The sequence below is a fragment of the Larimichthys crocea genome, chromosome I (genome assembly GCF_000972845.2).
Source record: "Larimichthys crocea isolate SSNF chromosome I, L_crocea_2.0, whole genome shotgun sequence".
Taxonomy (NCBI): Eukaryota; Metazoa; Chordata; class Actinopteri; family Sciaenidae; genus Larimichthys; species Larimichthys crocea.
The window spans coordinates 25,391,789-25,415,799 of NC_040011.1; the positions used below are offsets into that span (position 1 = coordinate 25,391,789).

General features: G+C 39.6%; 1 protein-coding gene across 9 annotated transcripts in view; it reads left to right on the top strand.

Moving 5' to 3' along the window:
* LOC104925371 (ecto-NOX disulfide-thiol exchanger 2) overlaps positions 1-11,360 on the top strand; it is a 167,427-nt gene extending 156,067 nt beyond the window's left edge. For all 9 annotated transcript variants that reach the window (XM_027281191.1, XM_027281184.1, XM_027281182.1 and 6 more), the window contains 4 exons: positions 3,049-3,105; positions 3,895-4,000; positions 6,793-6,878; positions 10,529-11,360. In XM_027281191.1, coding sequence (XP_027136992.1) covers positions 3,049-3,105; positions 3,895-4,000; positions 6,793-6,878; positions 10,529-10,660 — 381 coding nt within the window. In that variant the 3' untranslated portion in view covers positions 10,661-11,360. The remainder of the gene's footprint in view (positions 1-3,048; positions 3,106-3,894; positions 4,001-6,792; positions 6,879-10,528) is intronic.
* The last annotated feature ends 12,651 nt before the right edge of the window (positions 11,361-24,011 follow it).

Genomic DNA, 24,011 nt, shown 5'->3' on the forward strand with positions numbered 1-24,011 from the left:
CAGTAATCGATTAATCATCAATCAAGCAAAACTGCCAAACCTCGGCTAGTTCAGGCTGAACCAGTGTGATGTTGATTATGATATTGAACTGAGTATCTCTGAGTTTCGAAGTGGTTGTCAGAAAAAACAAGCAGCTTGTTAGCGAGTTAAGATTCTCCAGACTTTAGGTGTAAAGTCTGGAGAATTTTAACTCGCTTTTCACATTTCAAAGACACAAGCGATTAATCCTTAAAATCATTTGCAGATGAATCAATCATTAAAACAACCTTTATCTTGATCTTCATAAATATTTGATGTTCACCACATGACCAGCAGCCTTCTGCACCACTCCACAGTCATTTCTGTTGTCCTTTGATTTGTTTTTTACTTAGTAAAGGATCTCTGAGAACTTGTAAAAACATCTCAAATATAAACTTCACTAAAAAGTCATCAGTTTCTGGTTTCTGTTCAAGTGGTGTCAGCTGAAATTCCCATTTCACTGCGTTGGGTGTTTATGTCAGTGCATACCAGTGACACAAATCATAAATCATAATCAGAAATTGTCAGTCACAGGAAATGTGCTGCAGGTGCAAATATTTTCTCATTTTTCTAACGGTTCCCTCATGAAATCACTTAAAGGATAGGCTCACAAATATGTCTTAAAACAATAGTCATGTTCCCACGTGAACACTGGAGGTTTGTGCTCTCTGTATTCATTCTTCCTGTTCGTACTGTAAGAGATCCTTTCTTAATGCGCTGCCACTGTAAAGTAAGGCTTTTGTGCCTTCAATGCAGCTCAGCACAGAAACACAAAGACAACCAGTTGACTTGTTACCTTCAGATTTAAGTTTGCTCAGCCATCTCTTAATGGATTAATTTTAGGAAGGGATTTGACCTGTATAACTAGAAGAAACGATTACAGCACGTTTTAATGATACACGTTACACTTTGAGGTGTAAATTGTCAGTTAACTCTCTGCAACAGCAGTCTGCTGTAGGAGAAATTCACACAGTAAAAAATCAAAATCAAAAACGCTTTATTTATTTATTTTTAAACATCTGTTATTACATACAAATACATTTTCACATTTGTGCTCCTCTACCAGACAGGATGTTCTTTTGTCTGCTCCCCTGTAACTCTGTGTTCTCCCTGCAACCACATAAAAAAAATAAAAAAAACAGAAGAAATCCATTCGTTTCCTAACCAGAAACATATTGAGCATGATTGACTACAGTCAAAATTGTTTCCTTATTTATCTGCCTCTGAGATTTTAGATGACATCGACCACCAGCAACCCAATCACGCACAGTCATTCCTGAACATTTTGTCCTTTGGGTTACATCAGCAAAGAGAAATCATTTTGTTTAAATTGGCCAAAATGCAGCGAGAAAGTGATCACTTGGTTATCAGTGTGCACACAGAGCAATAGTGTGATCACCAGATATTACCAGCAGAAGACATATCGCTAATTTAAACCACTGGTGCTGTCTCACAGCTGTAATACAAAGCCACAGCATCAGTTACAGCCACTGCTGCTACATTATTCATCCATACCAACAACACATTTGTTATTTGATTGAATGTGTTGCTTACAATGAAGCATGTTTTTTCCAACAAAACCCCATCTAATATTGATTAGCGGCGAGTTGTTTTACTACAACAGTGCATTGCTAAATACAGTGTGCCATGATCTGCAATCTCAAACAATTTCAAGTTTCAAGGGTCATTTTTCTCTGTTACACGTCACGTTTCAGGCATTGTCCTGTATTCCCAATGTTCAAGTGCTAATGTTTGTTAATGTTCATCCTGGCTCGGTATAATGAGAGGAAGAGCTGTCATTAAAATGAGCCTCAGGTTCAGTCGCCTATTAAATTGGATAATAAAACAAACGAGACGAGATTCCATGTGGGGAGCTGCTCCATGTGTCGTCTCTTTTGCTCTGAGATGTACAAGCCGACTGCAGGTTTCATGTAACGCAGAGGTGAATTAGTAATTTGCTAAGGCATCTCCTCCTTCAGATCAGCCCGAGTGACAGAGTTGTCAATGGTGATTAGTTTGATTAGAAATGTGTCCCCACAACTGTGAGCCCTGGGAAATACGCTAATTAAAATCCTGCATGAGGGAAAACATGAATCATGAAAGGCAGTCTCATTAAAGAGAGAAAGAGAAATCAATTTTTGGGTGTGGGGCTCTCGAAAGATTAGCGGTTGTTGTGGAGTGATTTGTCATGTTGAGGAGATCTCTTTATGCCATCAGTTCTCCTCCACTGTTCCTGCTGTCGCCATAAGTTACTTGACTGACATCATTGCAGGTTATTGAGGTTATTAATCTTATTTACTGTTATAATTACAACAGAAAACCTTTATCATTCTTTTCAGTATATAATTTAGTGCTTCCACTAATGATTATTTTCAGCATTGATTGATCTCTTTTTTTATTATTAAATTCAATTAAATTAAAATCAAAGCAGCAGAGGCTAAAATATCCTGAAATTTAGCCCCTGGTATGAATCAAGCTCCAAAAATATGCAAGCTCCATTTTCAGGTGTTATACAATAGCATAGAAACAAGCCAAACAGTGAAATTGATAAAGTAATGGATAATAAATGTTAAATGAAAATATCCAGCTTCTGACACTCTAAGTAACAGCTGTGCGAAGGCAGACAGATACTGTGCCAGCGAACAATTCCACCCTGTCTATTGAAGGGGTTCAGTTAAGAGGTACTTAAGCCCACCACTGTACAGAACTATGAGTGCGCGTCGAAACAAAAATGTTGAGAACCACTGGTCTTATATATTAGCAGGAAATCAGAACTCCCAACATTCATAGCTGACTCTGCGTGCTTATTTTAACTCAAAAAGAGGTAATGAATTACATATGGGCTTCAGTGTATCCTTGTATTTCCAAAGTCACGTCATTTCTGGACATTATTCTAAAAGTAAACACTGCTTGTGTTTGTCTGTTTTTGCACCCAATGCTGTGCACAACTACGATCCCTCCATCTGTCTACATTAGCGCTCAGCTTGTTTCTCTGTGGCTTTTTCATCATGTGTTTCTAATGTGCCGCAGCTGGAGACGGCGAAACAAGATGACAGAGGCAGCGAGGAGAGCACTAATCAAACCAGTGTAAGTTGAAAGAAGTTTCCTCACTTCTCCTCTCCATATATTGTTTCGTGTCCTCATTCACCCTCCTCTCTGTTCTTCTGCCTCTGCTGACGTTTATCTCTAAACTCTTTCAGTGACATGACAGATCATTACAGGCCAATCCAATTCACTGTGACTACATTTGTCACTGAATAGATCACCTAGACGCAACTGGGCTAGGAAATAAAGGGAGTCATGAAGTCAAAATGGTTTGCACATGTGCATATGTCTACACACCCACACTGATGCACACTCACAGGGTGTTGCAGATAGATTAAAAACAGGAAAAGGTCACCGGGCATGCTACACACACACAAGTTGAATTAATACACACAATATTATGTAGGACAACAAAAAGACTCTTCTGTTATTCCTCTGCCATTTTTCTGCCACCTGTCAGAGATCTGAAACAAACAGCTTGATCATTTGCCTTCCAAGTCTCTTCCTCTTTCCCTCCATTTGTTCTTCTTCCTCTCATTTCTCATTTTGTGTGTTGATGTGTGTGACATGCATTTCATCCCTCTATCAGAAACACTAGCTAGAAACTCTCCCTCTCCTCCCTATCGTCATCGTTGTTGTCTCTTCGTATTAACATGTTAGAGGTGAAACTTTCTGATGTGTTTATTTTTATCCGTGTTTGTCTTTTTATTATGTGCCATGCAGCGGCTTAAATTTAAGCTTGTTTACTTTAAGTCAGTCAAACTGGCTGGTAGCAGATTTATTTTGTTAAGTTGTGTGTGTGTGTGTGTGTGTGTTTCTGTGTGTGTATAGGAAGCCACAGTATCAACAGTGGTGTCCTGCAGTCAGGAGAAGGAAGGTCCTACAGAGAAGAATCCACAGAGTCCTGTACAGTCTGAGAGGGAAGCTCTGCTAGTTGGTACGCTCACAATTGTTACATTTCCAGCATCATATAGACATACACAGTATGAAACATACAGAATTTTTAGATTTTTTACTTTGAATTGTCCGCTAGTAGTAGGAACTACATGCAAGCAAACACGTATATTGTTTTTATGCATTTTTGGAGATCCACATGTTTTCCGTGCATCAGTTAGTGGTGTCGATTTGATCAATTGCAAAAGCAGTATGTTTCAAATAAGCTACGTTCACACCATGATGATGATATCTAAAGGCAGGAGTGTTTATACCAGTTGCGCAGCCATCCTGAACAACCTCCTGGCCTGAGCCCATCTTCTCTTTCCAAGAATTGAAAGAAGAAGCTGCTTTCAGACAGCGAGTGGTCGCAACCTCGGTGTTCTCTATTTTGAATTGATGGGAAGAGAGCACAACCATGCACACCGAAAAGTAGTTTTCAATATGATGCAGAAAGTTTTTCTAGCTAGTATCAGAAACCTTTGTCTCAGACCAGATAAGCAGACTTTGGTGCCACTGCAATATCATTTCCCTTCATTTATGTGTCTGTTCTCTGCTGGTGGGGAGGTGTATAATTCAGAGAACTCCAATAAAATCAGCTCATGTATCGTTTCCCTCACTGTGGTTTCCATGGCCACGCAGCGAGCTGCAGTGGCAAGTAAAAAAAGTTGAACCATCTTAAACTCGGAAAGCAGCAGCAAAGAGCTGCTCGTCCCTTCCTCTGCCATTATGTTTACATCCAAAACAATAGAGGCGGCAGCAGACGCTCGCCATCTAAAAGCACCGCCATTCTCCGTCTTTTATGTATCTTTATAATACAATCAATACTGCAAGTAAGGATAACTGCAAACACACGCAAAGGCAGTCTCTTGAGAACAGGTCATTCTTACAAATTGCTGTATAAAGTGGGAATTATTGTGAGGTAGTCTGTTGTAGACGGACGCTACCTAAAACTCCGTTATCTTAGGCATACAGAGGCTTCAGGGTCTTGTAGAGGATGGCAGTGTCTGGTTTATGCAGACCTTTTATCATATCATACATTTATATTAAATAAAAGCACGTACCACACAACAAACCTGGGGTTAGTGTTACAGCTGGGGTGATATGTTAAAATGTTTCCAATTGGCCAGCAACAGCCCAACAACCAGCAACTGCCAATATATTCACGCAGGTGTGTGTGCTGTGCAGCCTTTCAACTGTTCCAGCAGTCAGTAACTGGTTTGGTCGAAATAAACTTTTAATTCCCAGATTAATTCAACCATGGAAATATTCTGGCTCTACACACTGTTTTTTTCCCCGCTGCATCTCTGTCTCATTGCTGGCGACTTTGTGCTCCTGGGTCTGTCTGTGCTCGCTCGTTCTACGAGGTAGACCATTAAATTAGCAAAATAAAATAACAAAAATCGCCCCAAAAAAAACAGCGATGGGCTCAATAACTGATAACAGATACACTGGTCCAATCACCCAACCCTAATTGGGTGGGGATAGGGTTATTTGTTGGTTTCTGGGGCTGCAGGCACTGTACTTTATGGGAATTTGAAGGGGTCAAGAAAATACAAAATAAACCGAACACTGAACACCCCCCCACAGCTCAGGTTTAGCCCCGAGCACTCGAGCAAGTTACCATGGCCATGGCATTGTTGAAAATTGGTCAGAGTTGTGAAAGTTGTAGCACATCCCTTCAGTAGAGCATGAAACACATGCATACGGAGGGCAGAATTGTTCCATCTGTTGCATTTGCAAGCTGATTGCAAGTGTAACCTTATCTACTACTAAGTGAATGTTGCATTACACTATAAAGAATAAGTTTGGAATTCCCATCAGGTTCCCATGTTAAAGTGTCCTTGGTCAAGATACTGAACCCCAAATTGTTGCCAAAGGCTGCGCAATCAATGTGTGACTACATAATGGTTAAGTCCTAAAGACTGACGAGCAGTTGGCACAGCATTGGGGAATGAGATATGTTGTATAAAAGCTCTATGAGTGGTCGGAAGACTTCATGAGTCTGAGTCTTCGTATGAGCTCTGACACTCGTATTCTGGCAATCTGCACACACATGGAGTGGGTGCATGTTGTTACAGCAAACGTCTAGAGGACATGTTCATTGGCTCTTTGAGGCAGATAAACACAGACAGCAGAAGCACACCAGTGGGCGATTTCATGCAAATGAATCAACATGAAATTCTACTTGGTGTTGTATCACAATGCACCATTAGTCTCCCAGTCATTCTCTTATTCATTACCAGTGGAGCATCTCCAGGCTAACTCATTGTTTGTGTTCGAGTATCGACTGACATCCTGCAGGTGTCAAATTAGGTCTTGGAGTAGTAATTTCCTCTTCTCAAGTTATGGTATTGTTGCTCTAGCAATCAAGGCAATCGAAAGCTTTGTGACTTAAATACACTGAGTGTTTGTTTCAGCTCTTGGTCCCACATTGCACTATTGGTAGTTAGTAAGCAGGTAAGGCAGAGGATTATCTCTCTCCAGGCCCTGACTGTGAGCTGATAGCAGATGGTTTGTTTGAGCCGGGAGAGTATAGCTTTGATGAGAGACAACAGCATCAAAGCTGTCATTAAATACTCCCTCTAATCTGGAGCCACAATATACAAGAGGCTCTTAACAGTACTGGGACTCTGGGAGAAGCCACTTGAAGCTTGTGTTATACACAGACAGAGGAGAAGAGAAGAAGTACATCCTCTGGCAGTTTGTCAGTGTTTGACAGGTGACAGAAACTGGAGGCATTGTGACATGTCTCAGCGTTAACATCTTTGCATGACTTGGTTTTTTCTGCCTCAGGGATCATTTCGACGTTCCTGCATGTCCACCCGTTTGGAGCCAGCATCGAGTACATCTGTTCCTACCTGCAGCGTTTGGACACCAAGGTAACTGGCACACACGATTCAAAAACTTCACTGAGGAGTAGATTAGCAGAGCTGGTCTTCAGTATCTTTAGATTACACACATCCATATAGGCACTGTGTCAGTCCCCCCCTGCAGGGCTGACATACAGGCTTATTGTATGTCAGGGTCCTGCTGAGTAGGTGAGACACAGACACTCAGTGCCAGCAGTGCTCCTTAATGCTTTTACAGCCCTTCCTGTGGAAATTGATGCTTTTGGGGGAGACGTCTTTGGGTGAAGGTGAAGCACTTCAAACAAATAGTTTGACATTTCGGAAAGTGGTATTGATATTCTCATCCAACTCTCTTACAAAATGTCTAAGTGTCCCTTTAAACAATCAAAAGCTCATCAACTCTCAATGTTTTCATCCAATAGATCTAAATCATGTCTCTTTAGTATTCATGAGCAGCTCATAAAGTACAGTAGACTATAGCAGTTATTGGGCTGCCACTAAAAACTAATGTAATGTAATAATGAATGTACCTAAAAGTGTTTAAATAAAGGATTCTTGTTTGATATGTGGATTTGATACTTTGTTTGAATTTGATTAAATGCTGTCAAACCTCATCCCTAAACCCGAGTGGAGCGTAGGAAACATTTACAGAGATAAAGGCAGACATAGTCAGTCATACAAATGTGCTTATACAAACAACCCCGAAATGACGTCTCGAAATGACGTCTCGAAATGTACGTTTGGTTGGAAGTCAAAATACTTTAGAATCTATTTTGGAGAAACTTTGAAGACAGTTTCTCACTTTTCTAACATGAAGTTTCACAGCTCTATGTCTGGCAGTAACCGGCTATTTGTGTGATTTCCCATGATGCAGGAACATATTGAAACTCGATCCTTCATTTTGGCACTTGAAGCCAAACACCACCCTCAATCCTCAGACACCCTTAGTTTCCACTCTGTCTGGCCAAGCACTGCGATTTTATCCCCATCTATCCGCAGAGGCATTTTTAACGTATTATCTCTCTTCACTGCCACTTACACAAGGCTTTCAAAATGCCAACTTTCAATGTCACCTCCAAAAGGTAACACTAAGATTAATGGCCATTTCTGCTCTCCGCCCTGACAAGAGGACCTTCAGAAAAAATGGCCGTTGTCACCACTTCCTTTGCAGTCGCTGTCACTGACCAAAAAGGAAGACACGTTCAACTGAAACCATACGATCTGAGACTACTTAAACTTACTCTTTGTTTGAAAGAATTCATTTCAGTCTGCAAAAACTTTGTCCTCATGTCCAAAAAGTTGCCGCAAGAAATGACTGTTCTCTGTAGCAACTCTTTGAATATGCTCATCATCCCCCTGACTCATTCTCACACATGCAAAGAATAGAGTGTGACTGTCTTTTCTTGTGTCTTTTGGATTTCTTTGTCGTGTGTGTGTGTGTGTGTATGTGAGCGTACGCCCACACTTGTCTGTCTGTGTGCAAATGAAATCGCCTGAGCTGTGGTGTTGTTCCCACACGACTCTCCGCTACACACATCAAGCAGCCCACAGAGTTTTGTCAATATCACTGGCTAGACTCCCCAACAACAAGCCCAGTCCTCTCTGCTTATCTGCTGGCTCCACACAGTTTCATTGTCTGTAATAACACATGAGTCCTATCTCCATGATGGACCATAATGCATCCTGACATCAGCACAGGGCTCAAACAATCTTTTTATTAATGCAAGACACCATGGGTCGTCAACAGCAGCTTGTACCAGGGATTTTGGCAGTGTCACTTTGGGATTTCAACTGACTAATGATGCTCAACCTATCCTAGTGGTCTGAGTCAGATTACGCTTAGTCAGGTGGTTGCTATGCCATCATACTTTTGCTATAAATTTACTTGACTGCAATGGAGGTGTGAGGGTAGTGAGTGAATGTTTTGTGAGTGTGAGTAGAGAGGAGGCGTGATGCATGTAAAAGAATAAAGTTTGGATGCCTGAGCAATTGTTTGGCAAAGCATTTTTCATAACAACTATTTTTTTGTAAAGAATGTGTTTATTTAACAAAACTCAAGGGCGTCGGTGTAAGGTTTTTGGAAATCTGGTGTAATGAGTAACAGACAGCCAGTCAACATACTATTTTATTTGAAACTACTCACAGTCACAAGAAGTGTGCAGTAGCTGGAGTTTAATATCAAGAATTCATTTTCTCCTTTTTTTCACAGAGGGAAATGGTCTTGACAGATTCATCTGCCAAAGACAGATTGTACCCAGTGCTCAAGGTTTGAATGCTTAAAAGCACTTTAGAGTATAAAGACATATAACTTACAAATGGCTCAAAAACTAATGGAAAGTACGGATTTGGTGTAGAAATGTATTGATTTTGAAGATTCATTACTTTAATGTGATACTCACACAAGTAAAATAGTAAATACTATTAAAACTACAGAACAATATGTGAGATTCTCAGGCAGAGACTTCCAGAGTTTCTGTGCCCAGACAGCAAAGGCACCCTGCAGTGAAGTGTTAAGATGTGGGGACCACCAGATGGGCTCTCTAAAGTAAGCCACAGTATGTTTAGGCTCATATGGGATTAAAAATCATAGATATAAGCAGGAGCCAGATTATGTAAAGCTTCACATCAGTTAAATCTAGCAGCTAGCAGGGACTCAGCTAATGTGGATTCTTCTTTTTGGAACACGAAGAAGTCCAGTGGCAGAGCTGTTCATTAGCTGTAGTCACTAATATTTTCCCTGTAAGACCGGAATAAAGCACACTACCATAATCAAGCCTAGAGAGATAAAAGATCGTTTCTCTAGGTCTACAAATAAAAATACCTGAATATAAGTATTGTGTCCGAGATAAATAAAACACAATGGCACTACTTCAGCTGCATGAGCATTGAGAATCAAAAGTTTCTGGGCTTCAGACTTCACATTTGTTGATAGGCTATCCAAACTACACAGTAGTGCTATGGCTGTGAAGGAGAGTTACAAAGCTATCTGAATTGTAATCATTTAGCTGCTGAGATGTGATATAATGCAGGGCATCTCTGTAAAATCAGGGTTTACTTGGAGACAGAGCTGTCATTGTCATAACAGTGCAAGTCTGTTTTTGCATCAGTAGATATGTCCCAGTGTTGGGAATATGTTAAGAATTTTTAGGGATCCACGATAGACCCTTGTGGAACCCCACAAGATAGTAGGAGGCTACAACAACCACAAGATAGATGCACCTGTTTCATGTACATGTACATGAACTATAATATTGTACCAGATCATAATGGCAACAAGGTTTCTCAACAGTTGATGAAAATGTCATGGTATGTCAAAAAAATAAATAAAGTTCAAGAATAATCAGAACGGGGGCAGTGTTTAGCTCAGTCGGTAGAGCAGCCGCCCCATATGTGAAGGCTTGCTGTGGAGGCCCAGGTTCGAATCCTGACCTCTGTGGCCCTTTCCTGCATGTCATGCCCCATCTCTCTCCCTGCATTTCCTGTCAAATCTACAGCTGTGTCTATCAATAAAAGCAAAAAATAATAATAATAATCAGAACTGAATGAAGCTGGTTGCAGGGTTCGAATCCAATTTGCTGCCGCCACATGACTTGGATGTATGATTATGTGCAGTCTCTAGTCCTACATGTGGACTTCCTTTTGTTCTTGCTCTAATCCTGGTCTTATACATGTGTCTGCAGATCAACCCCAGCGAAGTGGAGGCTCTTCTTTCTCGGCTGCCCTGCACTTTCAGACAGGAGCTGACTGGTGTCGGAGCCAGTTTGGAGAAACGCTGGAACTTCTGCGGCTTCCAAGGAATCAAGAGCACATAGACTCTGCTAGTGACACTTCTGGGACATGGAAGAGATGGCACGCAGACAAAGCAACACAAGGACACTGTAGAGATGTGAAAGACACAGTAAAAAGCCTACAAATATCAAAGACTGTGGACTGTACCTGAATGTACAAGGACACAGAAGACTGAGCACAGATCTCAGTTCAGGAAGGAATGTTACATGAGCTTTCAGGGACTCTGTGTAGGTGGCAGAGACGTAAAAAATGCAGCATTTCTATGGTTACAGGAATGTTGACACCAAACCATGATGACAAAGTATTCATGAGCTTGAACTCCCAGTTCCACAGTGTCAAAATATATTTAGACATAACGACTCTCTGGGAGTCGCAGAAGCACCAATTCCTACAGTCACTGGATTATTACGTAGTTATCACCCACATGGGCTGGGCATTGTACTTTCGAGGCCTGCTGTTGGCTCTGTATGGTGTTAGTGTGGGCCAGGACTACAGGGCTAACCAAGGAGGCTTATCAGGGTCTAACTGAACACATCAAACCTCAGAACCCTTCGGCCTCCCTTTCTTCTCCTTTTGCTGTTCCTGGTTTGTAACATAGATCAAAAATGGATATATTTCTTCATTTTCTGTAAAGGCTGTTAACAGTTGCATAGAATCATTTGTTGTAATACACTGTAAATGCTTGGATGATATTTTTGATTATAAAAAGATGTTTTGAGTATATAAAAATGAGTTCCTTTTTATGTATCTGATGCTTGGAGAAGCTGGTTTTAAAATTAGTTTCAAATGTGTTATTCCAGTGCAGTTGTACAAACATCAGTCCTTAGAGACAGACATGCTTGCACCTGCATGGGACAATTGGTCTACTTCTAGGTTTGTGCTCATTCTGGCTTGAAGGACATTATTTTTTTCTGATGTCAACCTTTTTTTGTTCTTACAGTAGCTGTACTCAAGGCTGCTTTTAGAACCTTACATAAGGGAAATTGTGTCTTTCAAAAGCCAATTAGGCCTGGCTCTCAGGCTGACTACAGACACAGCACAGCAGCATCACACTTGGGAACACACCTAGGGGATCATGTTAATGATGTTTAATTGGTGAAGCAGTTGGTGTGTTGTTGCCATATGACGTACACAAAATATCTGTATGTGTGTTTGTGTGCTACTTGCCTGGATCCATATATTAAGTTGTTATACAACACTCCAGCGGGGAGTTTTCTTCTCCATCTTCACCAGATAGAGAGCTTTTGCCGCCAGGGCTGAAGGTTCCTCCCAAAAGCCCAGTCAAGCATTCTTAATGCTCCTCCACTGGGCTATTTGGCGGCGTGCTCTCTTCCCCTGTTGCTCTGCGAAACAAAGGTTTATTATTACACATGATTTGCTCTCATCTGCCTCCTCTATCTCCTACAGGCATTGCATTTGAAAAATTAGCACTCATGCACTTGCATACTAGTCCTTGTACCTGAATTAATAATAAGGAATGAGTATGTTTTGCCTACAAGCTCCTACAAGGCTTTCCTTCCTCGTCCATGTATCTATTATTAACACCAGTGGTTTGAAAAGGAAGAGGGTTGCATGGGTGAGAAGTAAACTATCTGTCGTAGGAGTGGAGTTGTTTGCATGTTAAATACAATATGTAACCTCCGACCCATTTAGTTTGTAGGCTTAGGTCAAGCGTAATTAGGAAAGTGCGTGAATGCTGGCATTGTAATGCAGTGCAGGAATTCATTAGATGTAGTCATAGCAATGTCTAAAAGCAAAATTCAGGCCTAACTGTTCTTATGAGATATTTTCTAGTTTTTTGTTATTTAGATGATGTTACTGATAGATGAGGACGTGCAAATCCATACTTTTCAGCTTCTGCCTGCCTGATGGAGCACTTAGGATCGTGAGAGAAGTTGCCTGTGCAGAGTTTCGCATCACTACACTTCCTCTTTACTTTCTAAGACTTGATCTCAGCAGAACATCCCTTGTGACAATCTCGAGCACACCTCATACCAGCCTCTCCTCTCTCGCTCGTTAGGTTTCTCCCTTGCTCTTCCTGGCATAAACAAAACACTAATGTGGTGCATTCTTTTCTTTCAGAAGCTTCTCTTTTCGTCTAGCGTTTCCTCCCAACTGAGTTGCTATTCCTACGCACTGATTGACTGGAGGCGCTTGCAATTGATCTCTTTTACAGCTGTTTGTGCGTCAGAGAGCGTGCGCACAGTTGTGATTGTGCATCAGGTTCTCGGGCATCGCACAAGGAGGTAAATACAGACTAATTAAATCCAGTAGCAGTCCCTGGTGAACGCCGCTCCCTCTTCAATGTTGTCCTCTCATTGCTGTGGCACAGCGAGGAGCCTCCTCATTAATTCAATTCATGGTGTATGCAAGCGAAAGCTATTCAAGGATGTGATTTACCTCACCAGCAGTGACGATGGCGTGGGATGACTACCTACCTTGTGTTGTCTCTGGGAGAGATTTCTGAAGATGTCCTTGGGCATCTGCTGATGTTAAGCTTCGCCAAATAACTGAGCCTGAATATTAGAATTAAGGGCAATCGTGTCATTCTGGAGGGATTTTGTAAAATGAGTTCCTAAATCCATTCATACATACTCACATCACGTTTAAGATAAAGGTATAATTGGTCGTGAGGAGATAAGCAGGTTCTTTTGGGTGATATCATGATGCTCAAGATACCCTTAATTACCCTTTCCTCTCATGTTGCTTCCTCAAGGCATACTCATCTACTTAATTATGATTATGGCCTCCCTTGAGCGAGCAGGTGAGAGGATGCTGGTTGTGTATTCAGCACATGTGGTCCATAATAAGATAAACAATCACAACAGAAAGTGGATTAGAAGAACACAGAGTGGCATCACTTCTAACCTTTACCTCATTGGTCATGGACCAAAAGGTTTGCCAGTTGAAGAGTTTGGACACTGACAGACCTTCACAGTCACAACAAATCCTTAACTAGCTCAAAAAGCTCATTGACATGAGGTGGTGAGTCAACAGCTCCTCCTATTGAGCACAATAGCAGCTACACCTTACAACACATTTTATTTAGCCAGTGGGCCAGCATCAGAGGTGATTGGCATTGACAGAAGGTGTATGGCCATGGTGCTAGGGGACATGTTCATGCAGGTTTCTTTCTCAATAAAAGCTCCACGGTCCTCATTAATTTATGTATGCATCAGGGCTCCTAAAATCTCTTATTTCCAGGGTGCCAGTGCTGGAGCTCAGAGATGCAGCACAGCTCCAGAAACACTTGCCTGCAGGCACTTGGAATGACATCTGAGAAACCAAAAACTAAAGAATATTAAAACTAGAACTAAAGAGATTTCTATTTCTTTGAGGATTATTAGTTTGGCAGCTAGCAAATCGTGTTTTGTACAATGTTTTTTGTTTACTGTGTATCGGGATGCACAGAGAATTGCATACACTTTTAGCCTGGATGAATGGCAAGTGTTGGGATAATTGCTTTACACTGCTCTCTGGGGTGTCTGGGCACAGGATATTAGGCTGCAGATTTCAGTGGAGTGTGACACATAATGCATCTCACTGTTTCTACCCAATTTCTCTCCTTCCTTCTCTCTTCTATACATAGATCTTCACACAAAGTAGGAAAGCACAGCAGTGTCTGCCCATAAGGTATTTGCACCCTCTAAGCAGGCTGTGGCACATCAAATACCCTGAACTTACAGGTGAGAGGAAGGGTATGGAGGGAAATCATTAAAATGGAAGTCTCTTTCTGTATTTGGTGATATGTATACAATGAATTCTAAAAATATTTGCTGTTGAATACGAATACTGAATACGAAAATGTCCTGGCCAAAGATACTCCTGCTGTTCAGGTCCAGAATTGGTATTTCTGGACAGAAACCAGTGAGCTTGATCAGTGTGTTTAATCCTAAATGCCAGCACGGTGAGGCTCACTCCAGGTTAGATGGGATAGTGGAACTCTCTCCTAATGAGCGACGGCCACTCTTCATGCTGTTATGAATCGAATGACCTTTACCAAAGAAGAATCGGTTTGCACTGACAGCAATTATCTGCACAGAGGAAACTTATTTGAGAAAAGTTTATTTTTAGACACAAGAAGTGTTTTGGTTGGCATTAGTTCTGCCATTGATTTTAAGTATTTATTATGTTTGGCAGCAGAGCTGGCAAAGCATCCCTATGTGGTGTTTTCAGTTAAGTGGCTGTAGGCAGTGGCAGCTGGTGGAAAAGTAGTGCCACATCCAGTCAAGTTTAGCAAACATCCCAGTATGATTTAAGTATAAAAAACTATTTCACCATTTTATTCCAACATTAGATAACACCCACGCTCGCAAAATCTATAATAGAAAACATGTAATGAAAAATGTTATATTGTATATTATTGAGATGCCCCTATGGACTGGGCTTTTTTACTTCCCAGTAGGGACATAAAGATCAGGGAGAGTAATCATGAACTGCAATTAAGAATAATGGTCCTTGCTATTGAAACACTGAAAGAACATTAGTATGAGAGTTCAGTGCTCTGAGGTGAAGACTTGGTAAACATTAGAACACATCTTCAAACATTAATACTGCACAAAATAATTAAGATCAATGCTTCCCTGAATATAAACATTACCTGCATGTAAATGAATTTCAAATTATTTTAAGTGAATTAAATAGAATTATACTCAAGTGTAACATCCGTGGTAACTAATACAGATCAGTTAACAGAAGGAAATACCATCTGTTTGGTTATTTATTAAAGCAGCTATGAGGAATTTTCTGTTATTTTTCTGTTATTTTACTTTAAGCGCTGGAGTCTGTGGTTGCATTCTGGATGGTACTGGTCTCAAAAAACACTCTTGTGTTGATGTGGTGTAGTACAAGCACCAGCTGGCAGTGTGTGGAAATCCTGCAATCTGTAGTTGAACTGCAAACACCTGAAGGTCTGTAGGGATGCCTGGCACCATAGGAGGTTGGGAGGTTTTGCTGGCCGCCTGAGCCCAAGGGGACAGCACATTCGTGCCAGGTTTGTGTCCATGACGTAAATTCAGGAGGTGATAGGAATGGACTGTATGAATAAAGAGGACAGAAGAACAAATGGGTATTTACATGAAGCCAGAATAGAAGACCTGGTGATGCCTTGGTGTCTAAATAAACCTCTACCCGGAGTTACATCTTCAACTCAGGATGGATGAATACATGAGACCTAGAGCAGAATATCAGATGAGCCTACTCAAGCTGGACCCTGAATCACACAGAGGGGCTGGATCTGATGAACACTGAAGGACAAGGGGAGACAGGTGAGGCGTGTCAAGGCAGCACTAAAATGACAGCTGAAAGCAGCCCAGCGATGAACAGTTTTCATTTCTGACAGCAACAAGATGATTGGTTATCAGAGGTTATAGTGGAATCAGATTGGTTGCAGTGAACAGAAGGGTATAGCATGGAAAGGTTAAGCTTCATTTAAAAAAAAAAATCCTTGGCAGCATTATTATCATATTTTTTTCTATTTTCTATTCATCCTGACCAATCAAATCAAATTAATTCATAGAAATGAAACTGCTCAAGGCTGTTCTTGAACCAATCCTGACCTAAAGCAGACCATTATATCAGCTTGACAGTATTGGTTACCATGGTGACCTGCCTCATTTAAAAGAGGTTGATGATGTTTAACTATCTATCTCTCATCCATCCGAGTTAGATGATCCCAAAGATGGCACCCTAGCCCCGGAAACATGGCTCCATTTGGGATTTGCTTGATGTGTAAATAGAAAATTGTTTGCTGTAACATTAACCATGAAACATTTATAAGATGACTTCATGTGATGTCATGTGAAACATACCATGTTTACGAGACACTTGAAGCTGAAATATAGTTTAACATACTCATGTCAGAGGCATAGCCAGATTTTGACTGGGGTGGCCTATCTTATGTATGGATGGCATGAAATACACACATGTTGGAATACAGCAATTTCTCATATGTATTTTAAACATTAGGCTACAGTATCTTACAGTACCAATAACACAGCTGAGTGGCACAATGCAAATGTAATATAAAGCTTACATTCTATATTATTTAAAGCCCTTAAAAGAAAATCTTACATCTAAAAGTGGGCTACATATAAAATAGTGAAAAAAACAAACAAAATTAAAATAAATCAGCTTGTATGGATCAAATATTACAACCCCATTTCCAAAATAGTTGGGACACTGTGTAAAATGTAAATAAAAACCGAAACCAATGATTTCAAAATCATTGCAAATCCATATTTTATTCCCAATAGAACATAAACAACATGTCACATGTTGAAACTGGGACATTTTACATTGTAGATGGTGGGGTCTTCAAAGTCTTTGCAATTTTACATTGAGGAACATTTTCTTTTTCATTTTCTGAAAGTGTTCCACATTTTTTAGACGTAGTTTGTTGCAGATTGGTAAACCTCTGCCCATCTTTACATCTGAGAGGCTCTGCCTCTCTGAAATGTTTATTTTATACCCAGTCATGTCACTGACCTGTTGCCAGTTAACCTAATTAACTGTCAAATGCTCCTCCAGTTGTTTTTGATTTGTGCTGTATACTTTTCCAGCCTTTTGTCACCCCTGTCCCAACTTTTTTGAGATGTGCTGTTGCCATCAATTTCAAAATGAGCTAATATTTTTCCATGAAATGGTAAAATGTCTCAGTTTCAGCATATGTTGTTTATGTCCTATTGAGAATAACATATGGGTTTGTGAGATTTGCTAATCATTGCACTCTGTTTTTATTTACATTTTACACAATGTCCCAACTTTTTGGGAATTGGGGTTGTATGTTGATAACATTGTACAAAACTTCAAATAACAATCCAAATCTCTTACAGAAAATGTAAGCGTTACAATGAAATGTAACAAAAGATCATAGCAGGCCAAGATACATATGTCACGTTTGTTTTCAAAAAAAGAAAAACAGACATATAAATTTGCACATACATATAAACATAAATACATATATTTATGATTCACAGGAGATATATCTTAAAGCAACATAGAAAAGCATAGAAATTGTTATGTTTGTGATTTAGCGCTCTCTGTTTCAGAGTGCAATACCACTGCGTTACGTGTGTATTTGTTATTATCACGATGATTATATTATGCATGATCATAACTAGCAAGGTAACAGCCAAACTTCAAGCGAGTGCCACAACTCGACGAGATTGCATTTCTGGTAATCAGGAAATCATGGGAAACATTATACCTGCACTCAGCAGTGAGCATTAGCATTATACAGCAAAGGGCCAATCAGTCGGACTCTTTGGCGCCTGAGCTTTTTTACGTGGCTTGCTCTACCAAGTGGGCTACTAAGGTGACCCCTAGCATTATCCATACTGTAGAGCTTAAAGTACAGGCTTGCCTTGTGCTTGTGGTTAGCAAAACACTAAAAGAACAGTCAGCAAAGGGAAGCACATTTTGTTCCTGTCCATCACCTAGCAACAGTGTTCTCATGAATTAAACCACTTCAGTGCAAGGAGTATCCTGTTATCGATTTCCACATGTTGAATGTACCCCCTCATGATTTATTTCAGGCTGTGTTTGTTTGTTGTTTTTGATTTCTTCTGACATTTAGTGGTGAAAACTATTAATGCAGCTTTAACTAGCACTCCAGTAACTTCCTTACTGTGTGTCAGGTTCTGTGTTCAGGTAGTTCTGTGGCCTTATCACCTTACCACCATCATAAGATGGTCAATGCTCATGTTAATCACCATTTATAATAATTGCAAACAAACATTAATTAATGAGCAATATATGTAATGTTGTTTCCAGAAAATATGAGGCTTTCTTATAGTTACCCTAGATGAACCATAGAATTGAGTGTGTCAGTGTCATTAAAACCTCATCAGTCTTCAGTTAATGTCTTTTGATTCGTTGCTGCACAGCTTGATCAAGATCCCAGGGATACGTTCTTGCAAAATCAACAGTGACAGCCCCTGAGCTTTCACTCAATGCATGACTGACCCCTTATTAAACCTGATTGATTGTCAACTTGTGAGCTCTGTTCCCCAAGTTACTGTCAGAGAAATTGTAGTTTTTCTAAAGAAGCAGCAGTATCTTAAGTAAAAGGTATAAAGGCACCAAAATCACTAAAAAGAGGTGTGTACACTGTGGTCATAGTTTTCATGAGGTAGGTGGCTAGCAAGAAAGTAAAGTAGTAGACTGAGACATTTCTTGTTTTTCTGATTAGGTGTGACTATGATGTGAAAACTTTGTGAAAGCATTGATGGCTTGACAGAATCACCAAAGATTTGTCAATAGTTTAATAAATGCCAAAATACACTAAATGTGAATATTTGATGTTTTTTCTGTGACAGAAAATTGACAAAAATGTTTTTTATAGACAAAACAATGGGAATAATTCTGAGTCAGTGTCACTGCACTTTAATGTAGTCTTCAGCTTATCGTTCTTGCATCTCCTAGACTGTCTGGCAACATTCTCCAGTGACATGACAATAGTGACATTTCCAAGGTGTGTTCACGTGTCAGGGTTGTTTCTGACATGGTAAACAAGGATAACCCATTATCTTTACTAAACTACAGTTTCAGAGACAGATGAAAAGGACATACAGCAGCACCAAGCACAATAAACAAGATTAAATAGGAGAAAAAAAGAGTTACAGACAGAGTGGTCTATTTAAATGGCACTTATGCAGTAGTAGCCTGATTCAAACTTGCTTTCTTCATTTTTAGAAGTACTCCCCCATCACATTGATTACAGTTCTGGAGATACACATTCAAATTCATGACCTTCTGCATGATTAATGCAAGTGTGTCCAATGTGAGAATACTGCTTTATACTAATTTCCTTGAACACCAAAAGCCTGCAACATGTGCACCACTTTCTCCAGTTGCATTATGTAAATAATGAGAAACCTGCATTCTAATAAATGCCAAGAAATTTGAATGTGTAATGCCAATGACTGATCTATGAATATTAATGGGATCTGACAACTCTCCACAAAGAAACAAAGAAACAAGCTGTGCTCTACATTTATCGGCTGGAACATTCAACATGTCATTGAGGGAGAATGAATTTGCAAGCTTTCTTTTGAAATACTGTTAACAAAGAGCTATTGGCAATGTATCTTGCATATATTTTGGTGTTTGGTGATGTTTCTTATTCATGTGAATAGCTTGTCAAATGTCCATCCATCCATTATCTGTAACCGCTTATCCTCATCAGGGTCACAGTCAAAATGGAGCCTACCCCTCACTGGCCAAATATTAGAAATGCAATGGAGATATTTCTAGTACACTAGAGTTTAATAGAGGACATATTTCCTGCCAGCCATCTAAATAGAATTAAAGCAAGGTCCCTTTATGTAGGCTCACCATTTTGCACCTATATTTATCAGTCACTGGTCAGAGAAGAGGCAGAGAAATCTAATTATCTCAGACAGTAGCATGAATAGGCCATAAATAGTAGAAATGTCTACCCTACAGCAAAGTTCACAGCATGGTGAGGGACCATGTGAAGATATTATGTGAGGACTGTGCAGAGGTGAACACTGAAAAATTCAAAATGTTCACTGTGAAAGGAGCATGTCAAACACTCAAATTCAAAGTCTACATTGTGTAGATTTCCGGTGTTGGAGTTTTAGAATGAGGAATTATTCCCACCTAAGAAAATGTGTGTGCAGACCTTTGTCAGAACATGTCTATCAATGACGACAGCATTTTCAGTTCAAGTTTCAGTGTACACCTCCAACTCAGCAACAATCTAAAACAACATAATACACATTCAGTCCATAATTATATAACCTGCCCCTTCTCACCCTAACATAATTGTCTACCACATATGGTGTGCCAGTGCTTTTTAATGCACACATCAGAACAAATACAACCAATTACTAAAGAACAAACAGAAATATTCCTCATCAAGCACATATTGTTCAGTTATATGTTCTGTATGCATATGCTTGAACTGAATAGTTGAATTACATTTAAAGTGATTCCCCAGTGAATTCCACTCACTGAAATACACATCTGCTTTAATTTAGTACATACATACTGAGTTTCTGCAGATTTCCAGGTAAGAGTCTGTTTTTGGCTCTTCACACAACTAATCAAGTTCTGAATTAATGAAACTATAATAAAATAAGTGGGAATTAGAAAAAAAAATTGCACACTTTTTCTTTCAAGAGTTTCCAAGAGAGCATAATAAACCCTATAAATTACCCTATAAATATTATGAGTTCATCCTCCTTTTTTTAAATTCCCAAATACCATGAATTTGGCAAGATTATACTGGAAAAATATAAATTTGAATAGTTTTGGGCCTAGTACTGATCCTTGTGGGACTCGCTTAAACGTAATGCATTCAGATGTACTGCCAGCGGAGTATATCCTGTTGTCTGTTTTCCAAATAACAATTTCATTGTTTGTGAATGTGCCTTAATGCCAAGGTTTAGAAATATGTACTGATACTTATAATTCACTCTTTTCTCAACTTTTCTCAACCTTTGCTGTTTTTCTTTTTATTATTCTTATTCTGGAAAAACATCATCTTTAATGATAAATGTAATAATACGTAGATAGTAGATTTAATATTGCAGTCAAAAGTCTTTTACTATAGTCATATCAATCTAATGACAATGAAATTTCTTATGTACATCATGTGCTTCAACACATCAGACTTTGTAAAGTCAGGCTAAACATTTACAAAAATAATGATTCTAATAATTTAAATAATTTGCAACCTCATCCAAATGTATTATTCTTTATCTCACTGTTAAGAATTTTCCACGTAACCTAAATGTTACTTTTATTTTTTATTTTCCTTTCTCTGTTATATATTGTTAATGTTTAGCTTGTGTCATCATTACTGTCTACTTTTATATGGCTTGTATTTTCAGTTCTGTATTTTACGAAATCACATTTGGAATCTCTTACTGTTTGTCTCCATAACTCTAGATTAGGGTGTTACTAAAGGTTATATGTAAATAGTATATGAGCTAGAAAATATTTAACAATTTTGTGTGTCATATACTAATCAGAATCAGGTTTGCACTTGCACTGCAGTTTGCAGGTAGAATTTGAGACAGTTGTAGGACAATGAAGAAAAAGTTGATTTCAAGCCCTAACCTCACCTTTTCTTAGACCAAAAAAAGCTTTTTTTTACTTCTTTATCTTTTTAATGTTGACAATCATACCCCACAATGCTCATAAGTTATCACTTGTAACATTTATTAGTAGCCCACTTTGAACTACTCCCCACTACATTTGTAAATTATGTAATACAGGTAGTAAAGAAAAAGTTTTGTGATCATACAGTGCTCCAGACTCGACTAAGGCTCGGCAGTTATCATAAATGTCCCAGAAGGCAGATAGCAAAGTCCAGACTGAGAGCATCGATTGCAGAAGTTCAGCGAATTTCCCAGCTCAGTAAAGTGAGACCGTGTTGATTATTTTCTTCACTATTTCACATGTGTTGCTTCTTTCTGTCTGTCAGCGGTGCAGAGAAGGCTGCCAGTAGGATTGCATCACTGTATTAAGTCATACTGCAAGATACAGATAGTCCCTTTTCAATTTGATTTCAGCAATCAGGTTTTAAAGCCTTTCTTTACTTTTCAACAAAGTAGATTCAATCCTTTCAGATAGGAAACATATTTTGGCTCATCCAATTGGAAGTAATTTGGCCCTGAGAGAAAAAAAAAAGAAGTGAGTCTGTTTTTCGGCATTGTTTTACCTAATTATGATCAAAACTACTCAGGAGATAAAAAAAAAAAAAGGTCTGCACTTTTTAGCATGCTTGCAACAAAAACCTCTAAGGCCATCTGGCTTGGAACTAAGAAATGCAAATTAAACACTCTGTCTAGCGTCACCATTACTCCTCACTCACATTTTAACACTGATTAGTGGTCCTGGGACTGATTATCTCAGGAGCACAGGCTTAAATTCGTAGTTGAACATGAAATCTTGAATGGCAAAATATTCTGAATAGGCAGTACATGTCCTATTCATGTGATGCGCAATACAATTGTATGACCAATTTAATAAAAACACATACTTTAAGAGATCTATTGGGCATAATGTCATCTTAATAATAAAAGTGCTGATGGCATTCATTTGTTTTTCATAGTATCTGTCAAGTGATATTGTAAATATAAGGAGCACCCAGGGGAAACCTTTGGCTTTGGAACAGCTGCGCCAGGGTTGCCTCAGGAAGAAACTCCACCCAAATCCCAGATGAGCCCAGTGCTCCATGACTTCATTGCTGCTCCACTTTGCCTGGATTTTTTTTTAGGATTTCTTCATGTTGTTGTGGTACCGACCCTAGGAACATGTACAGTATAGTAATTGGCTTTGCTCATGAATCACAATGCATTTAACATCATATTTTATAAAGTCCTAAGGTGGATGCATTTTTGCTTGCTGCTAAGTTACAGCTGCATTCCTGTATTGGATAATCTTTGTGTGCAATTCTGTTGTGTTATTATAAATCACCATTGCTTGGTTGCTTTGGCCCATTAGGAGGTCTCAGTGTAGCTGTTATTTGTATAGCCAGCTGGGCTTAAGGTCTTTATCAATTATGATTACTTGAAGTCACTGTATAGAGGGTTCACCATTTATTTGGCAGATATTTCTTCAGTCAAACAGCTCTGTGTTTCTACAGAGTGAACAAAGCATAGTTAGGATTTTGAAACCCTCCCAACCAGCAATGTTTTAGCCCCAGCAGCACCGTGGGCGTAGATGTAGACCTGTTTGACCTGAATGTAACAGGACCTTAATCAGCATCACTGGCCAGACCTGTGCGACTTTAAGCACAGGGCGGCAGTAGCTCAGTCTATGGGGACTTGACTTGGGAACTGGAGGGTGGCTGGTTCAAGTCCCACATGGACCAAAAATATGGAAGGTGGACTGGTAGCTGGAGAGGTGCCAGTTCACCTCCTGGGCACTGCCGAGGTGCCCTTGAGCAAGGCACTGACCCCCCCCCAACTGCTCACTGGGCGCTGGTCTGGCTGGATGCCCATCACTCCACCATCTCTCTCCACATTTGCATGTCTATGCCCTTGTACTGCATGTGTGTGTGTGTCCAGGTTAAAATGCATGTAAAAAATAATTTCCCCATCGAGGGATTAATAAAGTATATCTTCTTCTTCTTTTGACTTTGACCTCTTATTGTTGTTGTTATAATCACTTTTACTTACTTACTGACATAGCTTCCACATTAAACGTGATTTTTTATTATTTATTTATTTATTATCTTTATTCATATCATATTTGTTAACTGAGGGATTGTTGAATCTTCAGTGATCTTCACCTTCACTGTCACATGTGACCACTTCTTCCTCATTCCAGCGCGAGCCACCCGACGTAAGCACGCTCGTGGCCCCGCCCACAAACGTCTCGCCCGTGTAACTTCCTCGT